This window comes from Anomaloglossus baeobatrachus, chromosome 10 (genome assembly GCF_048569485.1).
Source record: "Anomaloglossus baeobatrachus isolate aAnoBae1 chromosome 10, aAnoBae1.hap1, whole genome shotgun sequence".
Taxonomy (NCBI): domain Eukaryota; kingdom Metazoa; phylum Chordata; class Amphibia; order Anura; family Aromobatidae; genus Anomaloglossus; species Anomaloglossus baeobatrachus.
Window position 1 is genome coordinate 117,327,618 of NC_134362.1, and position 22,760 is coordinate 117,350,377.

The following is a 22,760-nucleotide window of genomic DNA, read 5'->3' on the forward strand; positions in this document are numbered from 1 at the left end:
ACAGCCCGGGCAAAGAGACAGAGAGAGAGAGACCGACATACAGAGATTGAGACAGATAGACTGATGCAAATACAGAGAGATAGAAACAGACCGACAAGGAAAGAGACAGCAAGACAGACAGACAGAGACTGGGAGAGAGACAGAGAGACAGTTACTATCCCGGGCAACGCCCGGGTACTACAGCTAGTAATATAATATAAATATAATATTTCTGGTCTAGAGAGACAAGCTATGAAAGATTACATTGCTGATAGTCTGGGGAAGGGATATATCAGACCCAGGGCCGGATTATAGGCGGGGCAGGCGGGGCTTCAGCCCAGGGGCCCCCACCACAAGAGCTTCTGAGGGGGCCTCCACCACCATCAGTGTGAGCGCCATTTTATTAAGGTTCAGGACCACACTGTACCTTTAAGAGAATTTCAATCCGGCCGTCACTGTGCTGCAGACACGCCCACTGCATGCTGTGTGGGCTGAGTCTGCAAGGATGACGTTACCGCGCTGCTGCTTCTTCATGCCGTACAGGAGCTTGTGGGAGGACCGGAGCAGAGGCCTCGGTGGATGATGGTGAGTGTGACGTCATCCATCATGGTGCCGGGCAGGAGGCTGCAGTGAGGAGGGAGCAGGATGGAATTCCATAGTGTCAGCGGCAGCTCTGCCGGCGGGATCAGTGTGAGTTATTGCAGGAGTGTGAGCTGCTGCAGATCAGGTCGCGCTGTCAGTGCCGGGTCATCGGCCTCATCCCTCCCCTGCAATAACTCACACTGATCTCCAGCACAAACATCACTACACAGAATCCTGCACTGATCACATCTGAGCCTGCAGCACACATTACACTATATGGCCCATATTACATATAGAATATGTGAGGTCCTGTAGGCCCAGGTGTGATCAGTGCAGGGCATTGTATATCTGTGTATATACCACATCCAGTGTACAGAGCAGTGTGATATACTGTGTACATGGTATATCACATCCAGTGTACAGAGCAGTGTGATATACTGTGTACATGGTATATCACATCCAGTGTACAGAGCAGTGTGATATACTGTGTACATTATATACCACATCCAGTGTACAGAGCAGTGTGATATACTGTGTACATGGTATACCACATCCAGTATACAGAGCAGTGTGATATACTGTGTACATGGTATACCACATCCAGTGTACAGAGCAGTGTGATATACTGTGTACACACATCAGATGGCATATAATGTGTATATTGTATAACATCTGGTGTCTGTATCACAGTAAACCCGGTCAAATGCCGGGGTCCTGAGCTGCCGGGGGGCCCAATCGCGGTGGCAGGAGTGGCGTACCGCTAGTCAGGGGGGCCCGGTGCTAGCGCTGTCACCAGCCTCCCCTCCGCCGAGGATCGCACTTTCAATTGTATCGGCATCGCAGTTGCCGATACAATTGAGAGCAATGATGAGATTGGGCGGCTCTCTCTCATGATTCTCCTCACTGTCTCTGTTGGCACTCTGACAGCTCTGCAGCGGAGCTCGGTGACGTCATCACTGCGCACCTGCTGATAGGTCGAATGACAGCAATGGATGCGCCGAGGAGACCGGAGCAGCGGGGGAACGAGGAGAAGTGAGTATGTACAATCACTGTGGCCAGACGACCATGGGAGTACATTAAATGATATGGCGGCTGTACACTACATGAGGATGCCTATTGCTATCTGGTTCTCTGCACTGTGCTATATACTGTCTGTATACTACATGAGGGTGCCTAATGCTATCTGGCTCTGCACTGTGCTATATAGGGGCTGTATACTACATGAGGATGCCTAATGCTATCAGGGTCTGCACTGTGCTATATAAGGGCTGTGTACTATGTAAAGGTGCTTAATATTATCTGGTCTGCTCGTGCTATATAGGGGCTGTGTACTATGTGAGGATGCCTAATGCTATTGGCTCTGCACTGTGCTATATAGGGGCTGTGTACTACGTGAGGATGCCTAATGCTATCTGGGTCTGCACTGTGCTATATAGGGGCCGTGTACTACATGAGGGTGCCTAATGCTATATGGGTCTGCATTGTGCTATATGGGGGCTATATACTACATGAGGGTGCCTACTGCTATATGGGTCTGCATTGTACTATATGAGGACTGCTTATTGTAATATGGGGGCTGCATAGTGCCATATGGGGGCTGCAAAGTGCCATATGGGGGCTGCATAGTGCCATATGGGGTCTGCATAGTGCCATATGGGGGCTGCATAGTGCCATATCAGGGCTGCATAATGCCATATCGGGGCTGCATAATGCCATATCGGGGCTGCATAATTCTATATGGAGGAATATTGAGGCTGCATAATACTATACCCCCAGAGTTGTATGTCCCTTCCACCCCAGAGCTGTATACCCCAAGAGCTGCATGTCACCCCCCCACCTCAGAGCTGTTTGTACCCCCACCTCAGAGCCACTGCCCCCCTCTAGAGCTGTATGCCCCCCATTGCTCCATACCCCTTTCCTTAGTAATATTTATGCCCCGCCAGTAATGTGTATGTCCCCAGCCTCTCTTGTGATGTGTATATACATCGGTTTTAGTGTGCTCTATGTGCGGCCATGTCTGTTAGTGACTGCCACCAATCAGCGTGGCACAGACACATGCCCAGGAGGAGCTGGATGGAGACAAGCGGGGAGGTGAATGAGACTGTTGCCGGCTTCCCAATATTAAAAATATATATAAAAATGTGTCTGTGTGTGCATGTATGATGTGTCTTTATGTCTATTTATATGTCTTTTTGTGAATTTCTCTTTAAATATATATGTGTATGTATGCCTGTATGTGAATGTATCTGTGCATGTCTATGTGTGGATGGGGCCCACTGAGACTCTTTCGCCCAGGGCCCACAAAAACCTGGAGCCGGCCCTGCATGTACCAGTCATGTATTCTCCTGTACACTGTACAGGGGCGTACCTTTGGGGGGCATGCGGCATATTTGCATATTTATCAGGGGGGCACCATTGGAAAGTGTGAGGCAGGAGTATGGTGGGAGAAAATTGTAAGTAGACAGTATTGGGAAAGAAAAGTGTGAGGGGCATAGAATAGAGACTGGGTAGTGGTGGGGGATAAGCAGTATAGAGAAGGGGCAGCATGGTGGCCAGTGTGAGGGCACAGTATGGAGGGCACAGTATGCTGAGGAGGGGGAATGTGAGACGGAGGTACAGTATAGTGACTGTATAGTGAAGGACATAGGCAGTATAGAGAAGGGGCAGCATGGTGGCCAGTGTGAGGGCACAGTATGCTGAGGAGGGGGAATGTGAGACAGGTGCAGTATAGTGACTGGATAGTGAAGGACATAGGCAGTATAGATAAGGGGCAGCAAGGTGGCCAGTGTGAGGGCACAGTATGGAGGGCACAGTATGCTGAGGAGGGGGAATGTGAGACTGAGGTGCAGTATAGAGAAGGGGCAGCAAGGTGGCCAGTGTGAGGGTACAGTATGCTGAGGAGGGGGAATGTGAGACTGAGGTGCAGTATAGTGACTGGATAGTGAAGGAGATAAGCAGTATAGATAAGGGGCAGAAAGGTGGCCAGTGTGAGGGCACAGTATGGAGGAGGGCACAGTATGCTGAGAAGGGGGAATGTGAGACTGAGGTGCAGTATTTATATCTAAATGCTACAGTGCGTGCTCTACTGTTACGGCTAAAATTGTTAACGTTATTGGGCCCCCACCAGATTTTCTGCCCAGGGGCCCCCACCAACCTTAATCTGGCCCTGATCAGACCCTTCACTTTGCCTGTGTTGACAGGGTTTTTCTTCATTAAGAAGAAAGACGGGGTTCTCCGCCCTTGTTTGGATTTTCGAAAACTGAATCTGACTACTGTCTGAGACCCATATTCCCTTCTTCTGATTCCGGATCTATTCAACCAGATTGTAGGAGCTAAATGGTTTTCCAAGCTAGACTTAGGCGGGCTTTGCACACTACGACATCGCAGGTGCGATGTCGGTGGGGTCAAATTGAAAATGACATACTTCCGGCATCGCATGCGACATCGTAGTGTGTAAAGGCTCGATGATATGATTAACGAGCGCAAAAGCGTCGTAATCGTATCATCGGTGCAGCGTCGGCGTAATCCATGATTACGCTGACGCGACAGTCCGATGTTGTTCCTCGTTCCTGCGGCAGCACACATCACTGTGTGTGAAGCCACAGGAGCGAGGAACATCTCCTACCGGCGTCACTGTGGCTTCCGTAGGAAGGAAAGAGGTGGGCGGGATGTTTACATCCCGCTCATCTCCGCCCCTCCGCTCCTATTGGCCGCCTGCCGTGTGACGTCGCAGTGACGCCATACGACCCGCCCCCTTATTAAGGAGGCGGGTCGCCGGCCAGAGCGATGGTCGCAGGACAGGTGAGTCCATGTGAAGCTGCCGTAGCGATAATGTTCGCTACGGCAGTTATCACAAGGATATCGCAGTTGCGATGGGGGCGGGGACTATCGCGCTCGGCATCGCAGCATCGGCTTGCGATGTCGTAGTGTGCAAAGTGCCCCTTAAGGGGGAATTACAATCTTTTGTAATTTGGATAAACTGTATCCCAAAGTGGAGAAGTGTGTTTTCGCTGACCAAGAGGTACAATTTTTGGGGTACCTGTTGTCACTTTCATGGTTTGGAATGGATTCAGAGATGATCCGTGTGGTACATGACTGGGGTCTTCTAGGCAGATGCTATGTCCCAGAGCTTTCCTGGTGGTAGTGATCATGTGAACCCTGTCTCTATTTTTCAGAAGGGGTGGTCACCTCAGCCTTTTGCCCAGACCTGGATGGGGAGGTGTTGGAGGCTCAGGGGGACGCCTGAGTCTCTTGCCCTCCAGGGAGGTTGTTTGTGCCTCCTAATTTTCATTATACAATTATTGGAGAACACCACAATACTGACGTTATTGGTCATTCAGGTAGTAAAGCAACCTCAGACCTTCTTTCTCTTCATTTTGGTGACCAAGGTGGCATCAGGATGGGGTTGACTATATGTTTGCTTGCAGTATTTATGCATGTTCCGAGGTTCCGCATACCAGGCCTTTTGTTCCTATCCTGCCATTGGGCTATCCCCAGCAGACCTTGGATTCATTTATCAATGGATTCCATTACTGACCTAACTTTGTCTGCAGGTAAAACTGTAATCTTCAGCTGGGGGGGGTCACACGTAGCGACGCACCAACGATCCCACCAGCGATCCGACCTGGCAGGGATCATTGGTGCGCCACTACATGGTCGCTGGTGAGCTGTCAATCAGGCTGATCTCACCAGCAACCAGCCATCAGCTACCAGCAACTCGTGTAACGATGCTGGGCTTGGTTACCAGGGTAAATATCCGGTAATGAAGCAAAGCGCTTTGCTTGGTTACCCGATATTTACCCTGGTTACCAGCATACACCACTTACAGGCTGCAGCGCTGGCTCCCTGTATACATAGCTAGGGTACACATCAGGTTAATAAGCAAAGCTCTTTGCTTGGTTACCCGATAGTCACCCTGGTTACCAGCGTACACCGCTTACAGGCTGCAACGCTGGCTCCCTGTATACGTAGCTAGGGTACACATCTGGTTACTAAGCAAAATGCTTTGCTTAGTTACCCGATATTTACCCTTGTTACCAGCGTACACCGCTTACAGGCTGCAGCGCTGGCTCCCTGTATACATAGCTAGGGTACACATCAGGTTAATAAGCAAAGCTCTTTGCTTGGTTACCCGATAGTCACCCTGGTTACCAGCGTACACCGCTTACAGGCTGCAACGCTGGCTCCCTGTATACATAGCTAGGGTACATATCGGGTTACTAGGCAAAGCTATTTGCTTAGTTACCCGATATTTACCCTGGTTACCAGCATACACCGATTACAGGCTGCAGCGCTGGCTCCCTGTATACGTAATTAGGATACACATCGGGTTACTAAGCAAAGCGCTTTGCTTAGTTACCTGTTATTGGTTACCAGCGTACACCGCTTACAGGCTGCAGCGCTGGCTCCCTGCATACGTAGTTAGGATACACATCGGGTTACTAAGCAAAGCGCTTTGCTTGGTTACCTGATATTTACCCTGGTTACCAGCGTACACCGCTTACAGGTTGCAGCGCTGGCTCCCTGTATACGTAGTTAGGATACACATCAGGTTACTAAGCAGAGCGCTTTGCTTAGTTACCTGATATTTACCCTGGTTACCAGCGTACGCTGCTTACACAGAGTCAGTGCTCGTTGATCTCACGCAGTCAAACCCGCCAATGCGTGTTGCACAGTGGGAGACCAACGACCAAAAAATTAACCAGAACATTGTGTTACGATTATCGATTTCACAGCAGGGGCCAGGTCACTGCTTAGTGTCACACACAGTGAGATCACTGATATAGTCACTGGTACATAACAAAACCTGTGACTCAGCAGCGATCTCGCTAGTCATCTCGCTATGTGAGAAGTACCCCTTAGTGATTGTGAATAGGTTCAGTAAGATTGTACATTTCATCACATTACTGGCACTTCTGAATGCCAAGACTCTAAGCTCAGCTGTTCATCAATGAGATTGTGAAGCTTCATAGTGTTCATTACAATGTGGTCTCAGATTAGGGAACCCAGTATTTTCCAAGTTCGGGAAAGCGTTTTGTGCTCAACTGGGGGTGCAGTTGTCTTTTTTTTCTGCCTTCTACCCTCAGTTGAATGGTGAGACAGAGTGCACAAATTAAAATGTGGAAACTTACCTCAGGTGTTTTGTCTCCGAGAAACAGGAGGATTTGGCATATTACTTACCAATGGCTGAATTTGCTATAAACAATCGTCATCAGGAGTCTTCGGGCAATTTACCTTTCTTTGGTGCATACTGTTTTCATCCGCAATTTGGTACCTTTAGTGATAGAGAAGCTTCAGGAGTTCCTAAGGAAAAAAGTTTTTCCTCATCGCTCTCTTCTGTATGGCAAGGGGTTCAGAGTAATTTTAAGCTGATGAGAGACAGATACAAATGTATGGCTGACAAACAATGCTTGTCAGGTCCATCCAGACCTAAGTGTGAATGACTATGTATGCTTGTCTACCAGGAATATCAATCTGAAGGTTACTTCCTGGAAGCTTGGACCTAGGTTTATTAGTCCCTATATTCTAATCCCTGTCATTAACCCAGTAGCACTTCATCTGGAGTTCTCGCAGGCTCTTAGAATCCACAATGTGTTCCACAGGTTTCTGCTCAAGAATTATATGGCACCCTTGTAGCAGTCTGCCTTGCTACCGAACCCACACATGGTTTACTGCAATTTAGAGTTTCAAATGGCTAAGATTGTGGATTCTCGTTTTCTACGTCGAACCCTTCAAAACTTGGTGCACTGCAGGGGTTACAGATTGAAGGAGAGGATGTGGGTCCCAGCATCGGATGTGAATGCCACAAAGTTGGTTTGTTCACTTCATGCTGCCCATCCGGATAATCCTGGTCCTGAGTGTCCGAAGACCACTCGTAGAAAGCGGGGTACTGTCACAAGTGTGTCACAGGTGACAGCCAGTCCTGTAGTGTAAAGGCTATAGCAGGCCACAGAGTTTGGCTGTGCAAACTGCACCCTGGCCTTCTATTATTCCTGATTTATTTTCCTCCCTTTCTCTTTACGACCCTGCAGAGTTCCTCACCCTTTCAGCTGCTTTTCATCAGCACTTCTTTTAGTATCTTTATATAACTTCACTTCTTATTACTTTGTGCTTGTGATAGCTCTTATACCCTTAACAAGTCTTCAGTGCAAGCAGTTGGCTTGTATACATCTGGAGAAATTTTGTTTTTGTTGCAGTTCCTCTCCCTGAGTCATCTGGAGATAAGTTGTTAATTCACTTTCCCCCTGTTTGTTATCTCTTTGTTTTCTTTAGTGCTTAGTGGGGTTGACTTAAGCTGGGTTTACACACTGCAACATCGCAAAGGACATCGCTGTAACGTCACCGGTTTTGTGACGTAACAGCGACCTCCCTAAGTCTCTGTTGAGTCGCTGGTGAGCTGTAAAACAGGCAAACCTGGCCAACAACGCAACAGCGATCCGGACCTGCAGAGCGACCTAGCTGGTTTTTGAGGACGTTGATAAGTAGCTTTTTGAAAGGGAAGTTGCTAACAAAGTCGCTGCAAAGTCTTTCACACACTGAAACTTTCTAGCGATGCATGCTGCACAGCGGGAAACAAAGGACCTAGGAATGGTCCTGAACGATTTTTAGCGATCAGCAACTTCACAGCAGCGGCCAGGTCGCTGATGTGTTTCACACACTGCAACATCACAAACGACATCGCTATTGCGTCACAAAACCGGTGACGTTACAGCGATGTCGTTTGAGATGTTGCAGTGTGTAAACCCAGCTTAAGTGCTCATCTCATCAGCTCCCCACCTAGGGCTTACTTCAGGTGTCTGGCTCGGCGCAAAGGTGTTAAACCTATCTAGGATGGTGAGGGAAGTCAGGGCCCAGTTGTAGGCATGGTCAAGGGTCACCATCTCCCCCTTCCCTAGACACAGGGTTTCCCTTCCCTTTCACAGTTCCCTTGGTACTTACCCATACTTACACCATATCAGCGAATTTCCTGCTCCCTCCAGCCCACCTGTTAGGGAATTCTGGAAAAATACTTGAGTTCCCCATTGATGTCCATTATACTCGTTACTCAAATCGAGCCGATCCGAGCGCCCGGCCTTGTCGATTTAAAAAAATGAACACTCAAGTATTTTAGTGCTCACTCATCATTAGTGCCAGAAAATGGTAATTTAACTAATAATTTCATATAAACTGCTTGCACAATATAAGCAGGCAGAATTCTCACCTTGCTCGCACATTCTTTTTGTAAGTGATCCTTCATCCTGGAAGTAAATAATTTTCTTCTGTACAATGCTTGCTCTACAGGTAAAACAGAAAAATAAAATAGAATCATTGAATGCGAAAATGGAAAAATTCAATATAAGGTGTAATATTTATTCCAGTTTAGATTAAAAACTGCTATTTAGTTTTCCATATTTGTTACTGGGTTCTAATAACAATAATTAAACTGAGTAGGTAAAGTGAAAACTTTATGGAGTGCAAGATAGTTAATCAAAATCTTTTTACAAATTACATAACATTGGGAATGTTCAATAGCTGTCAAATGAAAGGGCTATATTGGCTTTTCCAATTTTTTTTATTAAGTCATAAAAAGTGTAATAAAATCACATACAGTATGTAGGCATTTATTCGAAAAAGCTAAATACATAGTTTAGCATGTTTAATTATAGCAAAGAAATGGAGATCTCCAGTAAAAATAACATCCAATTTATTGCAAATTATTTAAAATCCATGTCTGGTTAGAACAACTCAAACACGTTTCAGGCTTGGAGCCCTTGATCATTGAGTGTTGAATAGTAACATGGGAAAACATTAAAAATACACATGAACAATCGTGGAGAGACTGCACCTTAATCAAGGTATATTGGTAACACATTGCTCAAACATCTTAAGGCTATGTGCGGCGCACATTAGAAAAAGACTTTTTCCTAAGGAAAAACCAAACCCTCTGAAAGAATCCCGCACTTGCGGTAAAAAACACACCAAAACCGCAACAAAATATGCATGCGGTTTTGCCGCGATTTGGTGCGGTTTTGCAGCTGATTTGCCGCAGATGTGCCGCGGTTTTTTCGCAGGTTGGTCCATGCGGGTTTTTACCATTATTTATGGCAATAATCGCAAGTACCTGCAGAAAATAAGTGACATGCACGTTAATTCCGCACTGGAAATTCCACGGGTATATCCGCAGGTATAAAAAAAACGCAGTATGCGCACAGCATTTTTTTATACCCATAGGTTTTGCTGGGGATTGACTGCAGAAATGTTAGACACATTTTCTGCAACAAATCCGCGGTAAAATCCACGGTAAATCCGCAGCGTGCTCACATAGCCTTACATAGAATTATACACAGTCCACAAAAAAAGCTGAATAAAGTAAACAGCATAGGTACAATATTGAAAAATGTATCAAAATGTTTTTAAATACAAAAAACATCAATAAATAAAAAGTGTGTCATTCCTGAAATTCATACCTTTAGTGTGCTTGGTATTAAAATTAACTGTCCAAAAGGCCTCTCTAAATAAAAGTTTTTTCCGCTAATCCCCCCCCACTTGTTGGACAATTAACCTTTTCTAAGCCATAAAAGGCCAAACTTTCAACATCACCGTTATGTTTTTCCAAAAAGTGTTTTGTTACACCTGAATAAAAAAACATTTTTATTAGCAATATTAGAAAGATGTTCTGCTAAACGTGTCTACAATTTACGTATAGTACAACCAATATATTCATATTGCAGATTTTACATTCTATACAGTAAACTACATAATTCATGTCACAATTGATAAAGGAATGAATCTTCCTATATTGAGTAATATCATTAGTTATTTTCGCATATTTACAAACATTACATTTGTAACCATAACATTTATAAAAACCAAGTGTTCATCCACATTTTATTGGTAGAGGGCACTGTATATAGGATTGGAAAAAGCATATTGCTAACAGTACCCTTTCTTGCTACACGTGACTTTATTTTTCAAAATCTGGTTTAATGCTGGATGTGTATGTGTCTTTCATCATAAATGTGTATCACATTTATTGTAACCTCTATCTAAAAAATATGAAGCGGTTAAATCACTCTCTTCTAGAAAATACATTTCATCTGAACAATTCCTACTAATGCATGTGAACTCTCCCTGTGGTATAGCCTTTATTGTATGTGTGACGCCCTTCCAAAACCAGGTAGTCACACATAGACCCCCGCATAACACCTTCCCTCACCTAGGTGACATACAGCCGACCTGAAATCCTAGTCACCCCCCTCAGGGCAAGACAGGCACACTGTTACGGTTGCTGTGGCACTGGAGACTATATTCGAATTTCTTGCTACTGCACATGTGCGAGCACTGGAGACTATGTTCGGATTGATTGCTACTGCACATGTGCAAGCGCTGGGGACTAAGTCCTATCTTGGAGCCATTGCACATGTGCGGGTGACATCATCGCTGACACGAGGTCACATGTCTCTGATACCTCTAAGCTGATTGGCCGCTGGTCATGTGCTTGTGACACGTGGTCACATGTCTCTGACACCTTCTATGCCGATTGGTCGCTGGTCATGTGCTTGTGACGCTTTGCTCAGACATAGGCCAGCATGACGTCATTGCTGTCATTCTAGCAGCGGATTGGCTCTGGTGTCCTCCATCTTGGATGAGGCACAGAGTCTATATAAGACCCTGACGCATGCCGCCCGGCGCTCAGTCCTCTTGGTTCATGCATGAGAGTAGACGCTCTGTGCACGTCCATCTAGGCATCTCTCTGTCTATGCTAGGTGAGCGCTACCGGCAGGGTAGCGTTCTTATACCTTACAGCTTCGGCTGCGGTTCGTATCCTTACATCTTAGTGGAGCGGACATAGGCAGGTGCCTGAGGCACATGGTCCGGCTGGGTCTTGTGATTCTACTCGTAGGTGGACGTTGCCGCTAGGGTAACGTTCCTTATACTGCGTCTGGCAGTTGTTTGTATCCTCGCACACTAGGGGAGCGAACATAGGTAGGAGCTTTGTGCGGCTTATGCTGCTGTCCGTCTCTTTTGCACCACTAGTGGAGCGGACCTAGGCAGGTGCCATATCTAGTGGTTCGTGTCCTTGCACACTAGTGGAGCGAACGCAGGTAGGAGCTTTGTGCGGCTTACGCTGCTGTCCGTCTCCTGGCACCGCTAGAGGAACGGACCTAGGTAGGTGCCATTTCACACTCACTGCTTTTGTCTCTGTGACCATTAACAGAGACCATACCACACACCCTCCAAGCAAGGGAGGAATTGCTTTATTTCCTAATTATATTCCTCTGTGAGTTTAACAGAGGTATTGCACTCTGCATTTGTGCTATTACTATTTACAGTGGCACACTTATATACCCCTTATCCTCTGCCATAGTCTGCAGCAGAGTCTTTGCACGGTGAACCCTGACTGTCTGATATTCCTTTGGATTTTATTATCAGACAGCCCCCTGTAACATTAGGACTGAGCCAAGGGTCTGGCAGTTATGGCAGAATATCAGCAGTTACACCGTTACATACAAGTACTTGAGTCGTGGCTCAAGACTATTGAGGATAAACCTCAGACCATGGTGACATCTGCACATGGTCCTCGACTTGCTCTGCCAAACAGGTATTCTGGCGATGCCAGATCATGTCATGGTTTCATTAGTCAGTGTCAGATACACCTAGAGGTCAACTCTTCTCGCTTCTCTACGGTGAGGACAAGAGTACGCATTATCATATCCTTACTTCAGGACAAAGCCTTAGAATGGGCGACTCCCCTATGGGAGCGCTCTGATGTGGTTACTCTGAGACATCAAGACTTTCTTGAAGCTCTTAAAGCGGTATTCATGGGTCCGCAGGTTACCCATGATGCGGCCCTGAGACTGTTAGATCTATCTCAGGGTTCGTTGTCCACTAGTTCTTATGCCATTGCTTTTAGAACTCTGGTGGCAGAACTAGATTAGCCAGAAAAGGTGTTGATTCCTATCTTCTGGAGAGGGTTGGCAGGCTATGTCAAGGATGCCCTTGCTACTCGTGAGGTCCCTGCTTCTCTGGAGAGCTTAATCACTGTAGCAACAAGGATCGACGTACGCCATAAGGAACGTAGACTCGAGGTCTCTTCCTCACGCCCTAAGCATCGGGCTATTCCAGTTGTTGAGGGTCCACTACCATCTTCCTCAGCATCTGAGACATCTCCCACTCCTATGGAGTTAGGTCATACGTCCTCCAGACTACGCAGGTCTGGTCCTCCTATATGTTACGTATGTCGTCAGGCTGGGCACTATGCCAACAAGTGTCCTAGCCATCAGGGAAACTCCCAGGCCTAGTAACCATTAGAGGGGGGTTACTAGAGACGTCTTCTGCACCCTCTAAGTGTAGTATCCCAGGTCAGCTCTCATTCTCTGAGAATACATGGCCTATTATGGCTTTTGTGGATTCTGGAGCAGATGGGACTTTTGTGTCCTCAGGATTTGTAAAGAGACACAATATTCCCTCTATCATGTTAGAGGCGCCTATTCCTGTCCGTGTTGTTAATGGAACTATGTTGTCTGACTCCATTACATTGAGGACAGTTCCCTTGCTCCTTTCCCTGTCTCAGGGTCACATAGAGGAGATTTCTTTTCTTGTTTTGCCTGAGGGTATAGACGACGTCCTTCTGGGTCTTCCATGGCTTCGGACTCATGCTCCTCACATTGACTGGGAGTCTGACAGCATTATTAGTTGGGGTTCGAAATGTCAGTCCCGATGTCTTCCCTTACCACCTAAGGTCGTTGCGGTTGCATCAACTGATCTCTCTCCCATACCTACACCCTATTTGGCTTTCGCTGACGTGTTCTCCAAACAGGGTGCTGAGGTTCTTCCACCCCATAGGCCGTATGACTGTGCCATAGACCTTATCCCAGGTTCGGTTCCACCTAAAGGCAGGGTTTACCCCCTGTCGATACCTGAGTCGGAGGCCATGTCGACCTATATAAGAGAGAGTTTAGAGAAGGGGTTCATTCGTAAGTCTGTCTCTCCCGCGGGAGCTGGGTTTTTCTTTGTTCGGAAGAAAGAGGGTGATTTGCGTACCTGCATAGATTACAGGGGTCTCAACGCAATCACAATAAAGAACAAATACCCATTACCTTTAATTTCGGAGCTCTTTGACAGACTAAGAGGAGCTCAAGTTTTTACGAAGTTGGATCTGCGGGGTGCGTATAACTTGGTACGAATTCGAAAGGGTGACGAATGGAAGACCGCTTTTAACACCCGAGACGGTCACTATGAATACCTCGTCATGCCATTTGGTTTATGTAATGCACCCGCAGTATTTCAGGACTTTGTAAACGATGTGTTCAGGGATTTACTGTTATCCTCCGTCGTGGTGTATCTGGACGACATCCTGATTTTTTCTCCTGATCTGGAGACTCATCGTCAGGATGTCGTTCGTGTCCTTTCCCGTTTAAGGGAGCACTCATTGTTTACTAAACTCGAAAAGTGTGTATTCGAGCAGTCATCCTTGCCTTTTTTGGGTTACATTATCTCATAAGAGGGTCTGGCTATGGATCCTGCGAAGCTCTCTGCTGTCCTGGAATGGTCCGAACCTCATTCCTTGAAGGCGGTGCAACGCTTCTTAGGATTCATAAATTATTACCGGCAGTTCATACCCCATTTCTCCACTTTGGTGGCCCCTTTGGTGGCCTTGACTAAGAAAGGTGATAATCCAAAAGTCTGGTCTACTGAGACATCCCAGGCTTTTGAGGCAGTAAAAAGACACTTTTCAACTGCTCCCGTTCTTCAAAGACCTGATGAGAATAAGCCCTTCCTCTTGGAGGTTGATGCCTCTTCAGTGGGTGCTGGTGCGGTCTTGTATCAAAAGAACGGTGTAGGTAGAAAAAGGCCGTGTTTCTTCTTTGCTAAAACCTTTTCACCAGCAGAGAGAAACTATACCATTGGGGATAGGGAACTGCTCGCCCTGAGATTAGCCTTGGAGGAGTGGCGTCACTTGCTAGAAGGAGCGAAACATCCTTTCCTAGTCTATACAGACCATAAGAATCTGACGTACTTACATACCGCTCAGCGTCTGAATCCTCGCCAAGCCCGCTGGTCCTTGTTTTTCTCCCGCTTTCACTTCTCCATCAACTATCTGTCTGGGAGTAAGAATAACAAGGCAGACGCCCTGTCTCGCTCTATGGTTTCTACCCAGGAAGAGATTGACGAACCTCGTCTTATCCTTCCCTCCAGGGTTTTTCATACGCTCTCCCCTGTGACGTTAGACCAAATCCCACCGGGCAAGACCTTTGTTCCGCCGGATCGACAGAATGATATACTGTCGTGGGCCCACACCTCAAAGGTAGGTGGGTATTTTGGTATTAGACGGACACGAGAGTTACTCGAGAGGTGTTATTGGTGGCCACACTTAGCCAGCCACGTCAAGAGATATGTCGGTTCCTGCTACTCGTGTGCTCGCAACCGTCCGTTATGGCAGAGACCGGCTAGGCTCTTGCGTCCTTTACCAGTGCCAGATAGACCATGGGAGGTGGTAGGCATGGACTTTGTGGGTGATCTTCCGTGTTCACAGGGACTTAGATTTGTGTGGGTCATTACGGACCATTTCTCCCAGATGGTTCATCTCGCAACGTTATCGAGAATCCCATCTTCCAGGGTACTAGCCAAACTATTCCTCAAGCATGTCTTTAGGCTTCACGGGATGCCAGATCGTATCATTTGTGATAGAGGCCCGTAATTTGCTTCCCGTTTCTGGCGAGATCTTTGTAGCCTTCTGCAAATTGAGTTGAATCTCTCTTCAGCATACCATCCGGAAACCAATGGTTTGGTTGAGCGTACCAATCAATCCATGATTATATACCTTCGACACTTTGTTGCTGAGAACCACGATAACTGGTCCTCCCTCCTACCCTGGGCAGAATTTGCCCTTAACAATTCGCTGGCTGAGGCCACTGGGTAGACACCGTTCGTACTCAATAATGGGCAACACCCTAGGGTACCGGTACCGTTTCCCACTGCTGTACCTCCTCCTCTTGTGGCCGACTGGGCAACTAATGCCAGAGAGGTTTGGGATCGGACTCAAGAGTCGATCCAAGCAGCTAAGGACCGTATGAAGACGGTGTCCGATCGGTTTCGTCACCCGGCTCCTGTCTTTTCCACGGGGGACTTTGTGTGGCTCTCTGCAAAACACGTGAAACTTAGAGTGAGCTCTGTCAAATTTGCTCCTCGCTTCCTGGGTCCTTATGAGGTTCTTCGACAGGTAAATCCTGTAGTCTACCAACTGAAGTTACCCGTCCATCTTAGGATCCATGACAAATTCCATGTCTCACTGCTAAAGCCGGCTATTTTACCTCACGCTCGTGAAGTGCACTCTGCCTCTGATTCCTCTCACTCTAGCTATGAGGTACGAGCCATAGTTGGCTCTAAGATGGTTAGAGGGCGCAGGTTCTTCTTGATAGATTGGGAGGGCTACGGCCCGGAACATTGCTCTTGGGAGCCTGAGGAGGCTGTCCATGCTCCCGACTTAGTTGCCGATTACCTGCGTCGCCGGGAGGGGGGCCCTTGAGGGGGAGATACTGTTATGGTTGCTGTGGCACTGGAGACTATGTTCGGATTTCTTGCTACTGCACATGTGCGAGCACTGGAGACTATGTTCGGATTTCTTGCTACTGCACATGTGCAAGCGCTGGAGACTAAGTCCTATCTTGGAGCCATTGCACATGAGCAGGTGACATCATGGCTGACATGAGGTCACATGTCTCTGACACCTTCTAAGCTGATTGGCCACTGGTCATGTGCTTGTGACACGTGGTCACATGTCTCTGACACCTTCTATGCTGATTTGTCGCTGGTCATGTGCTTGTGACGCTTTGCTCAGTGATAGGCCAGCGTGACGTCATTGCTGTCGTTCTAGCAGCGGATTGGCTCTGGTGTCCTCCATCTTGGATGAGGCACAGAGTCTATATAAGACCCTGACGCACGCCGCCCAGTGCTCAGTCCTCTTGGTTCATGCATGAGAGTAGACGCTCTGTGCACGTCCCTCTAGGCATCTCTCTGTCTATACTAGGTGAGCGCTACTGGCAGGGTAGCGTTCTTATACCTTACAGCTTCGGCTGCGGTCCGTATCCTTACATCTTAGTGGAGTGGACATAGGCAGGTGCCTGAGACACATGGTCCGGCTGGGTCTTGTGATTCTACTCGTAGGTGGACGTTGCCGCTAGGGTAACGTTCCTTATACTGCGTCTGGCAGTTGTTCGTATCCTCACACATTAGGGGAGCGAACATAGGTAGGAGCTTTGTGCGGCTTATGCTGCTGTCCATCTCTTTTGCACCACTAGTGGAGCGGACCTAGGCAGGTGCCATATCTAGTGGTTCGTGTCCTCGCACACTAGTGGAGCGAACGCAGGTAGGAGCTTTGTGCGGCTTACGCTGCTGTCCGTCTCCTGTCACCGCTAGAGGAACGGACCTAGGTAAGTGCCATTTCACACTCACTGCTTTTGTCTCTGTGACCATTACCAGAGACCATACCACACACCCTCCAAGCAAGGGAGGAATTGCTTTATTTCCTAATTATATTCCTCTGTGAGTTTAACAGAGGTATTGCACTCTGCACTTATGCTATTACTATTTACAGTGGCCCACTTATATACCCCTTATCCTCTGCCATAGTCTGCAGCAGAGTCTTTGCACGGTGGACCCTGACTGTCTGATATTCCTTTGGATTTTATTATCAGACAGCCCCCCGTAACACACACCAGTAGGCGGGACCAGGCGGTTAGGGAACGCCCACCTAGGGGTCTAAACAGTCCGGGGTGGGAAAACAAGCAGTTAAGCTTTAATTCAGTTTTGGAGTTCAAGAGGAGAGGAGTGTGGGCTGGGGCTACGTGTAGCTCCAGCAGAGGAAGTTCAAGTTGAACAGTGCCAGGGTCGGAGCCCTGGTACCTTGGCTAGGTGGAAGACAGTGGTCTCCGTCAGCAGGAGACGGGAAGACGGCTAGGCTAGGCACATCCAAGGAGGACCGGAGAAGGATTGGAGCCCACCGGTACCGACACCGAAGACCCGACCGGAAACCGTGCACAGAGGGGGTACTCAGACCCTGAAGCCAGGACCAAAACCAGCGGCCTAGCTAATTAACTGATTGAAGGCGGGATTACAGGTCCTGTCCCAACCAAAGTCCCAAAAGCAGACAACCACCCACAGAGAGGGATAGGGCAACCGCCAGGGCCCATAGATCCCACGGGTCAGCGTCAGTGAGCACGGCTCCTTAGGCACACAGAAAGCCGGGAGCGGACTCCTGAGTTCCAAAACAAAGCGGTGCAGAGGAAAGGACAGAGACCATCAGCCCGGGTGAGAGGACCAGAGTACAACCGGCCGTGGTGGCCGGCCACCAGCACCTTGGTTTACCAAAAGACTCGTGTGATTCATTCAATTGTGAGTAACCAACTAACCCCTGGTTCACCTGGTCGTGCAAGGCCCTGCCGTCATCACAACCTGCATAGAGACAATGGGCCCCGGGGCAACCATCCCTACCCACGGAGGGGTTAACATCCAGCTGCCATTACATCTCCCCCGAGAGAGAGTTTTGATGTTTGTCTTTCCTGACGGTCCTGAGGAAGGGGGCAGTGGCTCCTGAAACGCGTAGACCTGGATGAAATAAAGATACATTAATCTAAACATCTGTTCCAGTGATCTTTTGGCGCAGTATCAAACACCCCTCTCTCATGCTCTCTGTTATATTACATCTCCCCCGAGCATCCCACAACAGCAGCGGTGGTGTCCCACTTCACCACACACCGTGGGTGGCGTCACAGACATTCTACAATGCAGGTCCGCTGTCTGGATGTTATACTTGACACTGATCTCTCCTTCACCTCCCACATACAATCTCTTGCCCGCTCCTGCAGCCTGCACCTCAAGAACATCTCTAGAATCCGCCCCTTTCTCACAATGGAAACGACAAAAACCCTCACTGTGGCCCTGATCCACTCTCGCCTTGACTACTGTAACTCTCTATTAATTGGTCTCCCCCTAACTAGACTCTCTCCTCTACAGTTCATCCTTAATGCAGCAGCCAGGGTCACCTATCTGGCTAACCGATACTCAGATGCTTCTGCTCTGTGCCAGTCATTGCACTGGCTGCCCATATATTATAGGATCCAATTCAAATTGCTTGTTCTCACCCACAAAGCTCTCCACAGTGTGGCACCCCCCCCCCCCCTACACCCTCCTCTCTGTCTATCACCCCACCCGTTTTCTACGCTCTGCATATGACTTTCGACTAAAATCCACACTAATTCGATCCAACCACTACTGGATCCAAGACTTCTCCCGAGCTGCACCAACCCTCTGGAACGCTCTACCCCAAGAAGTTAGGACAAATCACAAATTACTCAGCTTCAGAACCACCCTAAAAACGCATCATTTTAGGGCGGCCTATCACACTCCCTAGCCAAACTAAATTCACATAGTCCCTCTACAACTTCTCACAACATAACTCCACGTCAAACTCCATGGCACCCAAATGCATCTCAAGGTTCTGGGCAACTGGTCCAGGAAACCATTATCTATCCCCCATTTCCTTGAGATGGCTGGATTGTCATTGTAAATAAGCACTTGTACCTTGCCCCCCCATCTCATTGTAGATTGTAAGCTCTCACGAGCAGGGTTGTCTTTTTTTTCCTCTAAATATTGTATTTTCCATAACTGTTACTTGCTTGTATATGATCCTCCTGAATTGTAAAGCGCTGCGGAATATGTTGGCGCTATATAAATAAAGATTATTACTATTAATATTATTATTACAATCAATCCCGTACAAATACGTCCCCCTTTTATTCGGAGGGTCCGCACGACCCCCGGGTACGGGGAGCCCCTCGAGCCGTACCGTAGGCCCCGGATCCGAGCAGCGCCGGCTGCTGGCATGGGGGCGGCACACCCCAAAATCTGGCGTCACAAACAGGATTCAAACCCATCCACCTACCTGGTGGAAGTGTGCCTTGAAGTGGACAGTCAGCGGTGATCCGTTGAGAAATTTTCAGAAGTCGCCATTTTTGCTGTCATTTTTAGGCACAAAAAACTGCAACCCAGCGTCTTCTCTCCTGAGAAAGGGCGCGAAGCTGAAGCCCCGCCCCCTGGGAACATGGCCGGAAGGTAAACCCTGAGGTCATAAAACGAAACTAACTAGCCGTACAAGGCGTGCTTGCAAAAGACCAAGGGGGAGAGGCGGGAAGATGTCCGCACCTAATCTGGATGGCGGAGTAGCACCTGCCACTGGAGCGACCGCGCCCGTAGATGTGGCAGATGATAGAGATGTGGCGGCTCCCGTTCCGGTCGCAGGAGCGGGGGAAGCTGCGGCCACGGCGATAACCCAGGTCATACCGATCACCCTGCCCTACGTGCCCGGTGCTGCCTGGTTACATTAGTATGATGGGAAACCCGATGCCCTGCAGGTATTCAAGAAGAAAATATGTACCGTTCTTGATATGTATGCCATGACCGGCAAGCAGCGTGCAGCTGTGGTACTCGGGCAGTTGACCGGAGCCGCTGAGCAGAAGGTGGAGACTTGAGCCGATGCCAACCGGGCCTCGGTATCAGCCATTTTTGATAAACTGCAGGTTGCTTTTGAAACCCGCACCAAGACGGAATTGCGGATGCATTTTTACAACTGTCGGCAGCATCCTCAAGACAGCATTCGGGACTACGCCTTGAGGCTGCAGACTGCCCTCCGTACGTTGAAGCAGAGGGACCCCATTAACAAGGCTGAGAGTAACAAAATGCTGGTGGAACAGTTCCTACAAGGACTGGGGTCCGCTGAAGATCGCAAGCAGCTGCGGCTGTGGTCCCTAGAATATTCAGACTTGAACTTTTCGGTTCTAAAGGACCAGGCCATTAAAGCGCTACAGACATCTGAAGCTGGTGCCCCCGACCCGCCATCTTGGCCGGCTGACACTGCGCACGTCTCAGTAGCAGCCCCCTTGTTGGCCCTGCCGGCACCCGCAGCAGTAGCCGGGACTTCGGAGGACTTATAGTCGCAAATTCAGCGTCTGAGTGTTGACGTCTCCAGGATCCTCGTCGCCTTACAGATACCACTGAAGGACAAGCCAGAAGAGAAGATCCAGCTCGCCGACAGTCCAGAAGACGTCCCCTGGATGCAGCGGAGGAGGAACAACAGCCGGTATGGACAACCCACAAGTGCAACAAGACTGGTCATTACTCCCGCCGGTGTCCTTTAAACAAGCAACCCCTGAGGCCAAGGGCCAATGCTCAGGAATAGATCCCAAAGGCCCAGCTGATTGGCATGATCGCTATGTTGGAGGTCGCCCCATCATCTCTCTTGCTGTGGACGGTATCCCGATATCCGCCCTCCTGGACACTGGCTCGCAGGTAACCACTATGCCTTATGTACTGTACAAACGTTATTGGTCTGACAGTGAGCTCACCCCACCTGATGCCAGCCTGACTATCATTGCGGCCAATGGGCTCCCCATGACCCAGATAGGGTTTATGGAGGTCATCCTGAAGGTGGGACATGTGGAGCTGAAGCATCAAGGACTGATTGTGGTACAAAATGATTCCAGTGACCGTAATTCAAAGATGGTCCTAGGGACAAACGTGATTGAGAATTGCATGGGTGAGGTGCTGCATTTATTGCAGCAACTGTCTGCCACAGCAGGAGTGGGCCGGCAGAGAGCTCTGCAATGAGAGATCCGGGCCCTCCTGCAGCGGCAGCAGGTGAATATGTGGGGTGGAGAAATTGGCAGTGTGCGGGTGATGGATGTGGCACCTCTAGTGGTACCTGTGACGACATGGTCTCTGAGTGCGTCGCATGGGTTAACTTACTTAACATTCAGCCAGACATGAAGACAGTTTGTTTATAGATGGGGTAGAATCCCTCATTGTTCTATAAGACTCTTGGGAGTTTAGTATTGAAGTTTTTTTGACTCATGTAATTGTTTTGGCCACTGAAGGCCAGACACCCAGATAACTTAATTATGCGAACTTCCCATTGTATTAGTAAGTGAATTGCTAGATGTGATGTAATTTACCTGTTTCACCCTTGTCTCTGGATATTTGAATATAGCTTGAAATTCATCCAATAAGAAAAGCAATCTTGTGCAACCAATCCGATAAGGGCACAGAATATCCGAAGGGAAGGCTATGGCTGTGTAAAGGGGCTTCTTTAAGTCACCAGTTGTTGATAGTTGTCGCATGATCCAGTCTAAGCTCTTAGGAGCTGGCTAGGGGATCAGAAGCAGGATGCCTTGTGGACTCGGTCTATGGACTTTGGCTCCGACTAGAGGATCACTTGGCTACATGGCTTCAATCTAGGGACTCTGATTCCAATTGGAGACCATTCCACAGTCTAGGGATTTCGACTCCGGCTGCCAGGATTATATCATCATACCAGAGACTACTTAAGGAAGAAACCCAGGTTGGGACAATCCAGTCACCTGGCTACAGACTTTGCAGACCTCAGCCAGCTTCCTAAATCTGGCGTTATTCCATTCTCGGTGGGTGCCCACCTAAAGCGGGGTGCTGCTGGATTGGAGTAAGTAGCCCTGGAAGCTCTGAGGCATGGACATTCTAAATCCCTGGTGAGCCAGCGGAAGGGTGAGAAACTGTTGCCTGTTACATTTATGTGTTTTGCTGATTATGTGCTATGTGCCGTTAATTATTTGGGAATCCAATAAAGTCTTAATATTGTGATTCCCTCATCCTGTGTTGTCTGAGTAGTGTTCCGATCACGGTTAAGGAGGTCGGGTGTTCAGTTGCGATGAGCCCTGGGCCATGCTGTCTTTCTAAAGGTGGCTGGGCCAGCGGACGAGAGCACCCACTGACCCCCAGGTCTCCACAATTGGTGGCAGCAGTGGGACACTACTCAGCCTGGTTTATCCAGGGGAGCTGCAGAGGACTGGTGTTCGTGGACACTGTCCAGGGCTCAACAACCAGGGAGGCACATAAGCATACCTAGCAGGCCATAGGGGAGGCATTCAGGTTTCGGACGCTGCCATGTCCAACCCCACCAGCTCAGCCATGGGACAAGGACCACAGAGGAGTTACGACCGCAGAATTAAATGGATACTACAGGATCTGTGCCAGATGCGAAAGAATGACTACAGGAACGCTGACATTCAGTCGGACTTGATCCGGAAATTAGTTCGTTGGGATGCCCAGAATGATGCAGAGGACGATGAGGATCCTGCCTATATTGACCCAGAGGATTTAAACTATGTGCCACATCATGGATCTAGTGACAA

General features: G+C 48.4%; 1 protein-coding gene across 2 annotated transcripts in view; it reads right to left on the minus strand.

Moving 5' to 3' along the window:
* SPON1 (spondin 1) overlaps positions 1–22,760 on the minus strand; it is a 2,596,838-nt gene that overhangs the window by 1,524,322 nt on the left and 1,049,756 nt on the right. For both annotated transcript variants that reach the window (XM_075326637.1, XM_075326638.1), the window contains exon 4: positions 8,762–8,835. In XM_075326637.1, the coding sequence (XP_075182752.1) occupies positions 8,762–8,835 (74 nt within the window). The remainder of the gene's footprint in view (positions 1–8,761; positions 8,836–22,760) is intronic.